The sequence below is a fragment of the Lepidochelys kempii genome, chromosome 12 (genome assembly GCF_965140285.1).
Source record: "Lepidochelys kempii isolate rLepKem1 chromosome 12, rLepKem1.hap1, whole genome shotgun sequence".
Lineage (NCBI taxonomy): Eukaryota > Metazoa > Chordata > Testudines > Cheloniidae > Lepidochelys > Lepidochelys kempii.
The window spans coordinates 39,805,218-39,818,611 of record NC_136391.1 but is presented as its reverse complement, the minus strand read 5'-3'; the positions used below and the strand labels follow the sequence as shown (position 1 = coordinate 39,818,611).

At 53.2% G+C, this 13,394-nt stretch overlaps 1 protein-coding gene across 10 annotated transcripts in view; it reads left to right on the top strand.

Moving 5' to 3' along the window:
- The window catches only part of CBFA2T3 (CBFA2/RUNX1 partner transcriptional co-repressor 3), a 111,108-nt gene that overhangs the window by 42,803 nt on the left and 54,911 nt on the right, over positions 1-13,394 (top strand). Inside the window, exon 1 of one of the 10 annotated variants that reach the window (XM_073308221.1) lies at positions 23-8,287. The exons of the other annotated variants lie outside the window; for them this stretch is intronic. Coding sequence (XP_073164322.1) covers positions 8,278-8,287 — 10 coding nt within the window. The 5' untranslated portion in view covers positions 23-8,277. Of the gene's footprint in view, positions 1-22; positions 8,288-13,394 lie in introns of those variants that run through there. 10 annotated transcript variants of the gene reach the window in all.

The following is a 13,394-nucleotide window of genomic DNA, read 5'->3' as shown; positions in this document are numbered from 1 at the left end:
GTTTTACTCTCTACCTGTGGTTAGTGGCATTTTTAGCACTCTTTCCCCTCCTTCTAACTGGGGTAAGGCTGTTCTAGGGAGACCATGCTATCGGTGGGGTTAGGTACAGAACCCCCCTTTGCTGCCCTTTATTACAAAAGGGGGGCCTCACTCCAGACCTGTATTCACACACACTGATCTCTGGGGCTCTTGTGTTTTGATATTTTGAGGCAAGTAATTTAAAAACTCATGCTTGTGAAACTGAGTTTACAGAAAAATGGAACAAGCAAGACATTCATTGCACATCATTTTAAGATTCCTGCTCTTCTTTTACTTCTTGTGTTTTGGGTCTTTGTCCCCCGTTTGCACCTGGGCAGACTGAGATGCATGGGGATGCCAGTCACTGGACAGAGAGACCCAGTGGGAAGGAGCTCTCAGATCAGGGAAGCCTCCCACCACCTTAAAGGAAAGGGGCCCTGAGGTAGTGGTATTGGCAACCAGGAAGAAGGTGGTAAAAATGTTCCAAAAAAAAAGTGGTGTGGAAAGACCCCGAAGCGGAGGAGTGGGTGATGAGCAACACAAATCTCCTTTTTGTCCAGTGCGGCCGATGAGCTTACAGTGTATCAGAGGTTATGAAAAGCTAAACAAAGCCGACTCGGTACCCTCTGAGAGCCAATGGCAACGCATTCCTAAGGGGGAAACAGGGACCGGAGGACACGATTGTGGCTGTGATCACAGCAGCTCTCCCACGCTAAAGCTGTGGCTACATCGGCGCTTTACAGCGCTGCAACTTTCTCGCTCAGGGGTGTGAAAAAACACACACCCCCCCCCCGAGCGGAGCAAGTTACAGCGCGGTAAAGCGCCGTGCTCTAAGCTAATCCCCTCGTGGACGTGGAGCACCAGGAGAGCTCTCTCCCGGCGACCACACGCGCACTTCAACGCGCTGCCGCGGGACGGTGCCAGTGTAGCCGTGCCCTGACCTAGTCAGTTCACGGATGGGAAACGTCAGAGGAAGATCCAGGGTGCTGAAGGAAGTGGAGTCAGGGTGTTGGTAGATGGCAGTCTTCTCTCTCAGACCGTGTGGAGCCAGGGCCACAGAAATAGCATTAAGGGAGAGCTGTAGAATCCTTTGGGAGGAAGAGGCCATTAAATGTAGATCTTAAGCACAGGCCCTCGTTAAAGATGCGGTGGTGTTTCAACTGTCCTGTTATCTGTCCTCGTCACATTCCAGGGGTCCCATTCACCATTCCTGCACCATTATTGCCAGATTGCACTAGTGTAAATGGCTACACAAGGCCGGGGTGAATTGGCTCTGGTAATGATGTTCAGCCTTCCCAAGTTCCCCTTGTTAGTCTCTAAGGTGCCACAAGTACTCCGTTTCTTCACGTGGATATAGCATCTTCTCCACTTCCTGTCCTAAACCATTGTAGAACATTGCCGTGCCCTGTTAAACAGCTGCTGCGTTCCACCCTGTGGCGTGTGAAGCACATTCCAGCGTCCGTGTGTTTGTAAAGTGCCGTGAGACCCTTTGGGATGAAAGGGGCTCCATGAATGTAAGTTATTGCATTATTTGATGGAGGTCAATGGATCGTTAGTGAACTAGACAGAGAATAAAGGGCTGCCTAATAGGACAGGAAACAGCCGTTCTGGAAGTGGACAGGCTGTGACTGTGAGAAATGCCGTAATGTTTGCAGTTGGGATTCCAGTCCAGCGTGACGGGCCATCACCAGCGTTCCAGCCAGCACAAAACATGGCTATTGGGGGAAACCAGCAACACGCGCATTAGACTGTTGTCACATTTCAGTGTTTATCAGACATGATAAATGAGAATTGTGTCTCCGTCTAATTGCTCTGATGAGCTAAAAACCAGCGGTGTGTTTTCAGACGAGTGCGTTTGCAGTTTGCAGCAAGCAACTGCTGCGAAGGTGGGGCCTGATCCTGCTCCCACTCCATGGCCGCCCCTGGCAAAACTCCCACAGGACTCTGCAGCAGGAGCAGCAGCAGGTCCTCCGAAAGAACCAAGCCCTTATTCCTCTGCCACAGCTTCTTTGAAGCAAGCCAAACTCCAACGCCACCACCAAGCCAAAGCAAACACGTTCGCATCCGCTGCATTCCCGCTGCCTCCCATTTCAGTGTGGGAGAGCTAAGAGGAGCCATTGGAACAGTTCCTTCTGGAGTGATTAGGACGCTCAGTTCGTCACTGTTCCGCTTCTCAGTTACACCAGTGCAATGTGGTGTAGAACACGAGGTAGTGTTGGACACGCACGTTCCATGCTCTTTGCACTGGTGCAAATGACTGCACAGGGTGCAGGGCAGTGGGGAGTCGGGGCCCTGATTTCTAGGGAATTCCTGATGCCAGGCGACCCACAAGGGCTCTGGGACCAATTAGGAACATGGACCCTGGACTCCAGCATCTGGGGCCTGATTTTTCCTTCACCCGAAGGCCACTTTACACTGACATTTGCACTCCCTTTACACCACCAGAGTGCTGTCAAGTCGCCTTGGTGTAACGCAGGATCAGGCCCATGGCATGCATTCTGGATTTCAGAGTCCTGAGGGGCCCTCCAAACAAGCATCTGCACGAGACGCCGAGAGAGGAGAGGCACTGTGGGCACAAGTGTGTCTCCCCTGAAATATCGCTTATTACTTCTTAGCATCCCCTAAGAGCCCGGACCTGCACCCATGTAAGTCGATGGCCAAGCTCCCACTGATTCCAGCGGTGCAGGATCAGTCCCAGCGTGCAGTTCTGTTCTTACAAGTGACTGTAATAAGGACACCATGGTGGGGCTCTCAGGTGATTGTCTGCTCGTGCTCCCAGACTAGAGGGGCTCAGTTTATCTGTAACAATCGCTGCTTTTAGCTGCCAGTGCTGGACGCTGTCTCTGGGATCTGTGGGTTCTTTCCACCTTGCACGTCATCCGTGGAATAATGATCAATCAGCCAAATTCTGTGACCTCTGGGCAGCCCCACTGAAGATCACTTGTTGTGCATGGCCAGCCCTGTGCTGGGCAGTGGGGAATACCGGGCTGTCTTCAGCGCAGGCTGCACTGATGTCCCTGAGGGAACGTGGCCCTGCGACTGGAACATCAGATGGCTGCGCTGTTGATGATGCATGAGAAGAAAGGGCCAGATGCTCAAAAGGCATTTAGACACCTCATTCCAGCTGATTTCCATGGGAGAGACTGGGCCAGACCGACTCTGGCTCCCTCTCACAGCTGTGTTGGCTCTGCAGGGCTTATGAGAACTTAAACAACTTATTTTGGTCACTCAAGTGAGCTGATCCGATTTGGAATCCGCCCAGGGTCAGTTCTGCCGAATAACTCTCGGCCATGTTTACCGGGGAATTCTGCAGGGCAGACCCACGCTTTCAGCTAAGAATAGGTACCACCCACTGTATGTCCCATTGCTTTCAATCACATGGAGGCAAAGCTCCCAGCCTCCAGGTTCTTATGTCTGCATGACAGCGAGATCAATAATGTCTCCGCTGAGCAATGGGGCAAAGAAGAGAGAGGCGTCTTTGAATGAACGCCTCAGGCCTGAATTCTCTTGTACACTAGGGACCCTTTACATTAATTTGGCAGTGAAAATGGCCCTTACAGTGAATGTGAATGTCATTTACGCTGTCTTTACACTGCCAGAGTGGGGCAAAGAGGCCTCAGTGTAAATGAGAATCTGACCCTGAATGTTCAAAGACCAAGCCTACCCCTACGGATGGCAGGAGGAGTTTTTCAATTGCAGAATCAGGCCTTTAATATGGCTAGTGAAAACTCCTGCCGGAGACTTTCCCATGACTGACCCCTCATCCCCACTCAGGGTGCTCTCGACAGAAAGGGCCCATCTTGTTTTCAGTATGGATAGTCAATTGGATAGCAGCCACACCTTTATGTACCCACAACTTTCCTTTGGAAGATGCACAGCAAATGCTTCCAGAAAGCATGCAAGGGACTTCCTGTTAAGTTTGCAAAATTCCTGTTGATTCCTCCCCGCCCCCGTTATTTTATTAAATCTCACACAGACAAAAATGTGTTAAAATTGAACACAGGATTTTAAAAAAGAGAACACCAGAGAATCCAACAGCCCATGTGCCATCAGCAGCCTGGATTCTGCCCCTCTTGAAGTCAATAGGAGCTTGGTTACTGCCATCAATAGGGACAGAATCGGGCCCTGCCGTTCTATAGAATGTGACTAAAGTTTGGCAGTTTGCATACTTCAGGGCCTATCCTGTAAAGGAGCTCACATGGCGCTCCCACTCATTAGGCCTCGAGAGAACTCTACAGTTCTGGCATCTTCCTGGCTAACCAACTCCTACTTCTCTGCCTTCCAGTCACTCCTCACACCCACTCCACTGCCTTCCTCCACTGCTCTCTCTGCACACAAACTCACCAGCTTCTTCCAAGAGAAAATGGACAAAACACGACATGATCTTCCCCCTCTGCTGGGCAGCCTTCCCCTCCTTCGACTCTCTCCTCCTCTCCTGAACTCCCCCCACCGTCTCTCATCCCCAGCCTTACTCTCCTTAGCTTCTCACTCTCCTCTGGCTCTTCTCCCTCAGAATACCACCAGGCTTTCGTCTCCCGCATCTTAAAACACCCGACCTTGACCCCGCTGGCCTCTCCAGCCATTCCCCATCTCCCTTCTCTGGCTCAGCTCTAAGCTCATTGAACGCACTTTCTGTAATTGCTGGCTGGAGTCCCTCTCCTCTAATTTCAGCTGAGACCCTCTCCAGTCCAGCTTCCGCCCCTTGCATTCCCCGGAAACGGCTCTTGCCGAGGTCTCTAATGAGTCCAAGCCCAGTACCGGTTTTCCAGCCGCATCCTCCTTCACCTGGCAGCTGCCTCCAACACAGCCAGTCGTGCTTTACTTCTGGAAATCCTGTCCTCCCTTGGCTTCTGTGACACTGGCCTCTCCTGGTTCTCCACCTGCCTCTCTAATCGTTCCTTCAGCGTGTCCTTCAGAGGATCCACCTCCTCCCTCTTCCAGCTTTCTGTAGGGGTTTCACAGGGCTCTGTCCCTGGTTCCCTCCTCTTGTCCCTCTGCACTGTATCTCTGGGGTATCTCATCTGCAAACACAAATTCAACCTCCACCTCTGTGCTGATGGCTCACAGATCTATTCGGCTCCAGACCCATCTCCTTCTGTCCAAACCAGGATCTCAGCCTGTCTCTCCGACGTCTCCGCATGGATGTCTAGCGTCAGCTCAAGTCCAACATGGCTAAAACAGAGCTCCTAAACTTCCCTCCCCCCATCTTCCTTTCTTGATCGCTGGGGACAACACTACCATCCTGCCCCTCATCTGGGCATCAGCTTTGATTCAGACCTCTCTCTAGGTCTTCCCACCCAGGCAATATCTAAATCTCGCCAATTCATTCTGCAGAATATCTCTGCATACGGCCTTTCCTATCCACCCATGCAGTTCAAACTGGCATCCAGGGTCTCATCATCACAATTTCTGCAACATCCTTTTCTCTGGCCTTGACAAATGCAGCCTTGCCTTGCTCGGACCCATTCAGAATGCTGCTGCAAAGATTGTTCTCCGAGCCCAAGGCTTTGAGTATGTCACCCCTCTCTTCTAATCCCTCCACCGGCTCCCCCTGCTCTGTTGCATCAAACAGAAGCTGCCTGTCTTCACTGTGAAGGCTCTTCCCAGCCTAGCCCTACCCTACCTGTCATCTCACAGTTGGTATCAAAATATCAACTCCCACCTCCAGCTGGCCCATTCAACCAGCCTCCAGCACCTGCTTGTTCCATTTTCCTGCTTTCTCCCAGGCTGCCCCTCATAAACATCTACAAAGCTCCCTCCTCCTCTTCCTTCAAATCCCGCCTTGATACGGGAATGACACGTATGGGGGAAGAGACTGTCTTTGGTTCTGTGTTTGTACAGCTCCTAGCACCAGTGGGTCCTGGCCCACGACTAGCTCTCCTAGGCGCTATGGTAATACAGATAATAAATCCTGATCATAACAACTGAGGACGCTTCTCAGAGCCCAGCAGATCAGAAACCAAGAGGAGGGGAACCAACAGTTGCAAGGAAAGTCCATGGGTCACCCCTGCCTCATGCCAGCGCTCCGGTAGCGATCAGTGGTGCATGTCAAGCGAGTGGGATTTGGCCTCGGAGGCAGCAATGTAAACTCTGTCACCCTCTAGTCCTGTCTCCATGGAAGCTTCCCATTTCCGTGGCCTCCAAGACTCACTTAGCATCACTGTGGCAGGTGTCTCACAGTTGCTCCCGCTGGGCTCCCTGCTCTGCTGAGGCTGGGAATTATTCGAGATGATGCCAATGTCTCTCCCCACAACCATCCAGGATATTTAGCCAACACATTCCTATTGATTTCAGTGGGGCCTTTGAAGTCAGGGTCAAGCCTGTTACCAGCCTAGACTGCAAGCTCTTCGGGGTGGGAACTGGCTCTGGCATTGTGTATGTATAGTGCCTAGTCGGACAGGGCCCTGATCCCGGACTGGGGTCTCTAGGGGCCAGATCAAAGGTCTTTAGGCACCTAAATACCTTGGAAAATGTGGCCACAATAGAAATAAGAACAGAGCATTCTAGCAAGGCTGGAGGAGTGACCCCCCTCTGCTGCGAGGCCTGTAGAAAATTGGCGGATTTATGACGGCTGCTTGGAGGAACAGATGGGGAGAGCTGACACTTTGTGTATTCATAATAACCAAGAGAAATTTGTCTTCGTGCATCTATGGCTGTAAAAATGGTGCATCATTGTATCTGATTGGCTCTCGTTCCTCCCCACCCTCCATATGTCACTTGTCTTCTTGGGTAGGGCAGGAGCCGGGCATCCGACCCTGCTCCTGCTGAAGGCAATGACAAAACTTCTGTTGACTTCAGCGGCGGAGGATCAGGCCCTAGGTCTTTGTATATGGCTGTATAGTGCCTGGCACAATGGGGCCCCAGTCCCGAGAGAGGGCAAAGACTGGGTGGGTTTTTGTGTTGCCACCTGGTGTCAGGACTCATGCTACTTGCCAAGCCCCCGAAAGAACTGCTGCCCCCCGCAGCAGATGACCGCCAAGCAGGCATGTCAGAACATGCTCGGGGGGCCTGCCGTGCTCCAGGCATGTACGGCCGGATCCCGTTGCTCTGTTTACTCGCAGTGTTTAGTGAGTATGTTTAAGATCCAGGAGCGCCAGACAGCTGGTAAATAGCATGAGGGGTTGTGTGTGTCTTTTGTCATGTGACTCCATCATTAAGCACTAAGCTGCCCACCTGTTCCTCTAGGAAGTAACACAGCGTCTCAGTCCGGTTTCCAGGTAACAGCTGACAGGATGGGCCAGTGGCTGGCACCGGTGGCGAGGACAATCGCTTAGGCCAAGCTTGGTGAAAGCTGCTTGTGAATGTCCAGCGGAAAGTCCCGTTGGGCCTGGCTGTCAGAGGTGCTGGGCGCCCGTGGAGCTTGGGAACAAAATTCCCTTGTGGGCAGAGTACTCCAGATGAGTCCACTCTGGGGTTGCTGCACCTTCTGCTGAAGCAGGGACCCGTGGTCTGAACTGATAAGGCAATTCCTACATCCGTCAGTGAGAGACAGAGTAACTGCTCAGCTCCCCCCATTCCTGCCAAATTGGCTCGAACCCCCCTGCAAGACCTTGTAGACTCACATGCTCCAATGTGCAATCCCCAGGTTGGACCCGAGATGGTTTTATAGGCCAGGCTGAAATGCACAAAATACTCCCTTGTAAAATGTGTCCTGTAAGGAAACCCGCTCCCCGCTGCGGCTGCTCTGCTGCCCCATCTGCTTGCTTGGAAAGCTTCCCACAACGGTGATGCAGAGGGAGGAGGATTAGGAGAGTCTAGTCCAAATCAGCCAGCAGCGCGAGGGATCGCTTAGCAATACGAGCGTAGGCCTCTATTACAGGCAGGCTTGGTTTGAACGGTGCAATAAACGCCCCGCAGCCAAAAGCACTTGAGGGTGGTAGAAGGAAGGGCCTATTGGGAGGAATTCACACCCACGTGCAGCTAAAAAAACACTTTCCTGGGGCCAAATGTATCCCTGGTGCAGCCCCACTACCTTTCGTGCAATTACACCAGGGATGCATTTGGTCCACAATGAAGATGTTGAGGTGGGCAGGCAAAGTCAAGTCCCCTTCGCCCTGCCCCCATAACCCCCTCTAGGTCTGTGGGGCAAAGGCCCCACGATTTCTCTCTGCAGGCATCCTGCTGACGACATTTGCAGGTGGAGACACCGCTCCCGTTCCACAGGCCTGCACTCTGGGTGTCGGAGGAAACCCCAGCCCGCTCTCGGCACGACTGTACTCATCGTAGCATCTCCCTGCTGCTGGGGCAAACTCAGAGCCGATGTTCCCAGGTGTGATGCCTTTACCACTCACTTCCCCACCCCTTATCCCCAGGCCCTTGCATTGACAAAGCAGAGGTGGGAGGCATATTTCGGGGGGAGCTGCAGAGCCGCTGTTCTCCGTGGCATAACGTAACGATAGAGCACACTGTGGTCCCAGCCACCCTTAATAATTCAGCCTTCATGTCTGGGTGACCGCCCTGCATCCGTTTCCTGCTGGAACCATCCACCCGCTTTGACTGTCTAACATCCTAAGCCCAGCGACATGTAGGGTTGGGCTGTGAGGGTTGCTGTGCTGAAGATGCATCTGTGTGGATGACTCTCTCCGGGGCAGTGTCCATTACCAGGCTGAGGAACTGTCCACACTCCAAGCCTTAAAAACAGTTCCTGGGACAGCAGCACTGCAAAGAACAAAACGGAGACACTTCCCCCGTTGTGCCAGCCTCGGGGTCCCTTCCACCGCCATGGTCTTGCTCTGCGCCTCTTTCCACACGGCTCCCTGACCTCGGATCAGCCTAGGTGCCGATTTCTTCCTGAGACCCCCAAGAAGCGGGTCACTATCACGTAGCCTGAACTATAGACCCTGAGGTATTCTCCTCCGGGCTTTCTCAGCAGCGGCCCGCCCGCTCCTTGTCTCCAATACTTCGATTGTGAGCGATCCTGGGTAATGAACATGGTTACCTAGCCGCTCCCTCTGCCTCAGACCGCAGGGTGGGGCTGATGCACTGGGGAAGGGGGGGGGCAACCTCCTGCACCCTCCCCGCCATGGGCAATGTGGAGCTGCAGCTTAAAAGCCACAATTAGCCCTGGCTGTGTGGGTGTGCTGTCCCCGTGGGCAGGGTGAGCCTCACTGTAGGCAGGAGCTGGGGCTGAGAGGAATTCCACTGCCCCTCACAGATGCTCTTTGCTCTCCCGGATAGGGGTGCGAGGGCCCTTGACTACAGAATCCCTGTGTTCATGCAGGGGCAGTGGGTCCTCCTGGAGCAGAGACCCAGCCAGGGTTTGCAATATCTGGGGCGTAACTCAGAGCGCCCAGTGCAATCCAACAGCACAGCTGGACATGGCATCCCATTTCCCACCCCCTCGCCTACCCCCCTCCCTCCTGGCTGGGGGGTTCCCAGGTATGCTGCCTCTTAGTCCTCATCACCCAGGGAGTCACCTGACGAGGTTTGCCTGCTCCATATACTGGGCTCCTGGGGGCTGGAGCTAAGTCCCTTTTAATCAGGCTTGGGGAAGCCTTATGGTGAGCCGGCTGGCGAGAAGGGAGGCGGGCGTCCCGCCCTGGACTGGCCTCTGGTGGGCAAGGCCAGCTTCGGGTTGAGGGGAATACATGTGTAGGGGGGTAAGCGTGCGTGCAGCAGGGGAATGGCTCTCCAAGGTGAACCCACTCCCTGCGAGATCCTAGCCAGGAGGTGAGGCCTCCACATAGCGGCTGTGAAGTGAGCCGAAATCCCCAGAGCTGGCTACGAGCCATGGTTTTCACCAGCCACCTTAATCCATCATTATCTGGGCATATTTCGGATCCTTGCCAAGAGCAAGGTGGGGAGGGGAGCAGAGGGGGAAGGGGGGAGGGCGTGTGCATCACGCTTCCCCTATTCCCATGCCATCCTTTCTGCTGCCTGTGTGTAATTAACAGAGTAATTAAAAACAGGAGGAGTTAATTGGTATTCATTTATGTGGCAGATGTTTTTAATTGAGATACGAAACAATTTACCTGTTTACATAAACAATAGCGAATGAAGGCTTGTAAAACAGGGATTTTTTTTTAAAAAAAAGTATTAAAATGATTTCCTTTTCTCCCAAACTGGCTTCTCACTGGAAAGCAACAGCCAGGATGCTAGCTGACACTGCTGAATTGATGGCAGAGAATGAGGGTGTGGTTATTAGTTATTTGTGTTACCGTCGCCTTAGAGCACCAGACTGAGATCAGGGCCCCTGTACAAAGACACAGTGAGATTCCCCCAAAGAGCTAAATAGACAAGACACATGAAAGGTGAGAGGGGGTTATTGGCAGACTGGGAATAGACCCAGATCTCCCGGCTCCCAGTCCAGTGCACTGGTCGCTAGGTCTCTCCAGTGGCTGTTGGGTTTTTGACTTACATTTATCCCCATAGGAGTGCATCAGTCTGAAGCGGGTCCGACTGTAAAATTTGGATTGGATCCCCCTTGGAGGCGTTTGGGTTCATAGTCTGGCCCATCTCTAACACACTTAGTTACTGAGGGTTATTTGTCGGAAGACAATGAGGAAACAAGGAGGAATGGGACCTCTGGAATTAGCAGACTAGAAGAAAGTGAGTCCATGTAATCCTTGCAAAACTGATTTAATCAAGGCTCCATAGTTAATATTAAATAAATCTGGCAAAGTGAGATGCAAATTCCTGGGCCTGGCGGTCCTGGAGTTCTGTTGTCTCATGGTGAAATGACTCGCGTTCCCGAGCGCACCCACCGGGTGGAGCCCTCCTCGGCGGAGGCATGGCGGGAGGAGGCTGCTCCACCTATCTCGCGATGGAACAAAAGCGGTCTCGTTTCATCCCCGTTACCAGATTAGCCATGTGTGTTCATGTGTCTAGCCGCAGGGAGACCAAAGCCGTGGAGTACAATTGTGAAAGGAGGTGGCCTAATTCTCCAAGGGCAGGCCTGGCTGTGTGGGGATCTGCTGGGACCTGCCAGCTCAAGGACAACCCACTGTAACGAGAACGTTTTGTCAGAGTGATGGCCCTGGCTGGAGAGCGCAGGTGATGGGGCTGCTCATGCTGGTGGGGCAGCCGCGAAGTCTCTGCCTGCAGGAACCTTAGGGCAATGACCCTCGGTTTTCAGATTGGGTCTGGTTTCAGGGGGATGTGAATCGGACCCCTTCAGTGCTTGTGCTCACCTCTGTGGTGTCTGGGGTGGACGTGGTGCTCCGAGGTCTCCCCTGGCCCTGGGCAGGATCTAGACCTGGCTCTGGGCCTTTGCAGAAGGAACTTTCTGGAAAAGATCCACTTGAGTCATGCCTGACCAATCTGATTGCCTTCTGTGATGAAGTAACTGGCTCTGTGGATGAGGGGAAAGCGGTGGACATGATATTCCTTGACTTTAGCAAAGCTTTTGATACGGTTTCCCACTGCATTCTTGCCAGCAAGTTAAAGAAGTATGGGCTGGATGAATGGACTATAAGGTGGATAGAAAGCTGGCTAGGTTGTCGGACTCAACGGGTAGTGATCAACAGCTCCATGTCTAGCTGGCAGCCGGTATCAAGCGGAGTGCCCCAGGGGTCGGTCCTGGGGCCGCTTTTGTTCAACATCTTCATTAATGATCTGGATGATGGTGTGGACTGCACCCTCAGCAAGTTCACAATGACACTAAGCTGCGGGGAGAGGTAGATATGTTGGAGGGTCGGGATAGGGTCCAGAGTGACCTAGACAAACTGGAGGATTGAGCCAAAAGAAATCTGATGAGGTTCAACAAGGACAAGAGACATGGCACTTGCCAGAGGTCATGTGTTGGGTGAGCTGGGGGCTCAGCTGGGCTTATAGCCTCACAGCGCCGTGTTCCAACCACAGGACAAAACGGCCACCAGTTGCTTCTCTGCTTAAAATGGTCAAGAGATTAACAAGCAGGAGGGGCTCAGCTGACTCCCTCACCGCACTGATCTAGACGATGGCTTACAGGCCTTCTAGGGGCACCGCTGGCAGCCATGGCTGGCAAAGCAGTACCCGCCTGGAAGGCTGGGGAAGGACCAGTGAGGACTAGACACCCTTGAGTTGAGCCTGGCAGGGAATCTAGAGAGCTGTAGGGAAGGGACAGAAGCCCTGCCAGTGAGGACTTCTGAAAGCAGACTGGAAAACAGACCAGTCCTGCCCTGCACCAACGGGCTGCAGAGGACCTAGCCAAGCTGTTCCATCTCTGAGGGCTCATCCACCTGAGACAGCAGCACATGGATAAAGGGAGGTGTGAATTTAACCTGATCCAGGCAGACCACTGCAAAGGGTAGTGTGAACAGAGCTAGTTCAGTAGAAGGCTTGCTGCAGTTCACTCCAGTCAGTCAGGACCAGTGTCACTAAACCAAAAGAAGCCAAATGTCGCCTTTGGCACCGGCTTCACTGGATCAGTTTAAAAGCCGACTCAGAGGATACCGGTGCCATTTTCTCATGTGGCCAAGCCTGGAATCAAGGACCCGCCCGTCCTGCTCTGAGGCACAGAGTGACATCTTGTTCCATGTTCTCCTTGCGCCCGGGCACCACGTGTCTGGGCTGGTGAGATGCTGAGATGCTGGTGAGACACCTAGGCCCACCGCTCCACCGTGGGCACCTGGCACCTCCCAGCAGCGGGCCCTAAGATAGCCACAGAGAGCAGGAAGGGGCCTAGCTGGAAGGCAGAGTCTCCTCATATTGAGCTCAGCCAGACACAGGAAGCTCTGAGCTGTGAAGGGTGAAAAGCACAGACCGCCCCAGGTAAGGGGGTCCCTATGATCTCCAGGTTACCCCAGTAGCCTCCTTTGGCAGCCTAGTCAGGTACCGCCAAGGCCCAGGTCTTGGCTGGTGAGAATTTGAGTCGATAAACGTGACAGCCCGAATTGCTCTCTTCCAGGAGGCTGTAATGGCACAGACAGGGTTTGCCCGGTGGTGGTAGCAGTGAAGGGCACTTTCCATCACTGTCCTTGGCTCTGGGGATGCAGTGAGAGTGAACTCGGGAGGGAGCGGGGTGCAGAGGGGAGATTTCCGCACATGAGCTGTTCCAGAGCCCTTCTGTCATTGCTCTATGTCAGCCTACGAGCACATCTGGTTCCCGACTTTCCAGTAGCGTGTGTTATCTGCAGCAAAAGTCCCCATTTCGAAAGCATGGGAGCGGCGAAAGCCAGGTTTCCTTTACATGATACGTGGGAGTTTCACTGATTTGCTTTGCTTTCAAAAGGCGTCGTTTGTGCTGACACAGGCTTAGAACAAACTGAAAGCAACTGCACCTGCTCCCCTGGCCTCGCCCGCTGGGCTCCCCAAAATGTGCCACTTCAGGTGAGCGGCACGATGTTGTCATGGCAAAAAACCCCAAGGCATCGGCTCAGAGCATGGCTGTGGGATAGCCACGTGGCCCCTGTCGAAGCCACTGAGGGGACCTGGGTATCGCTCTGGAGGGCATGAAG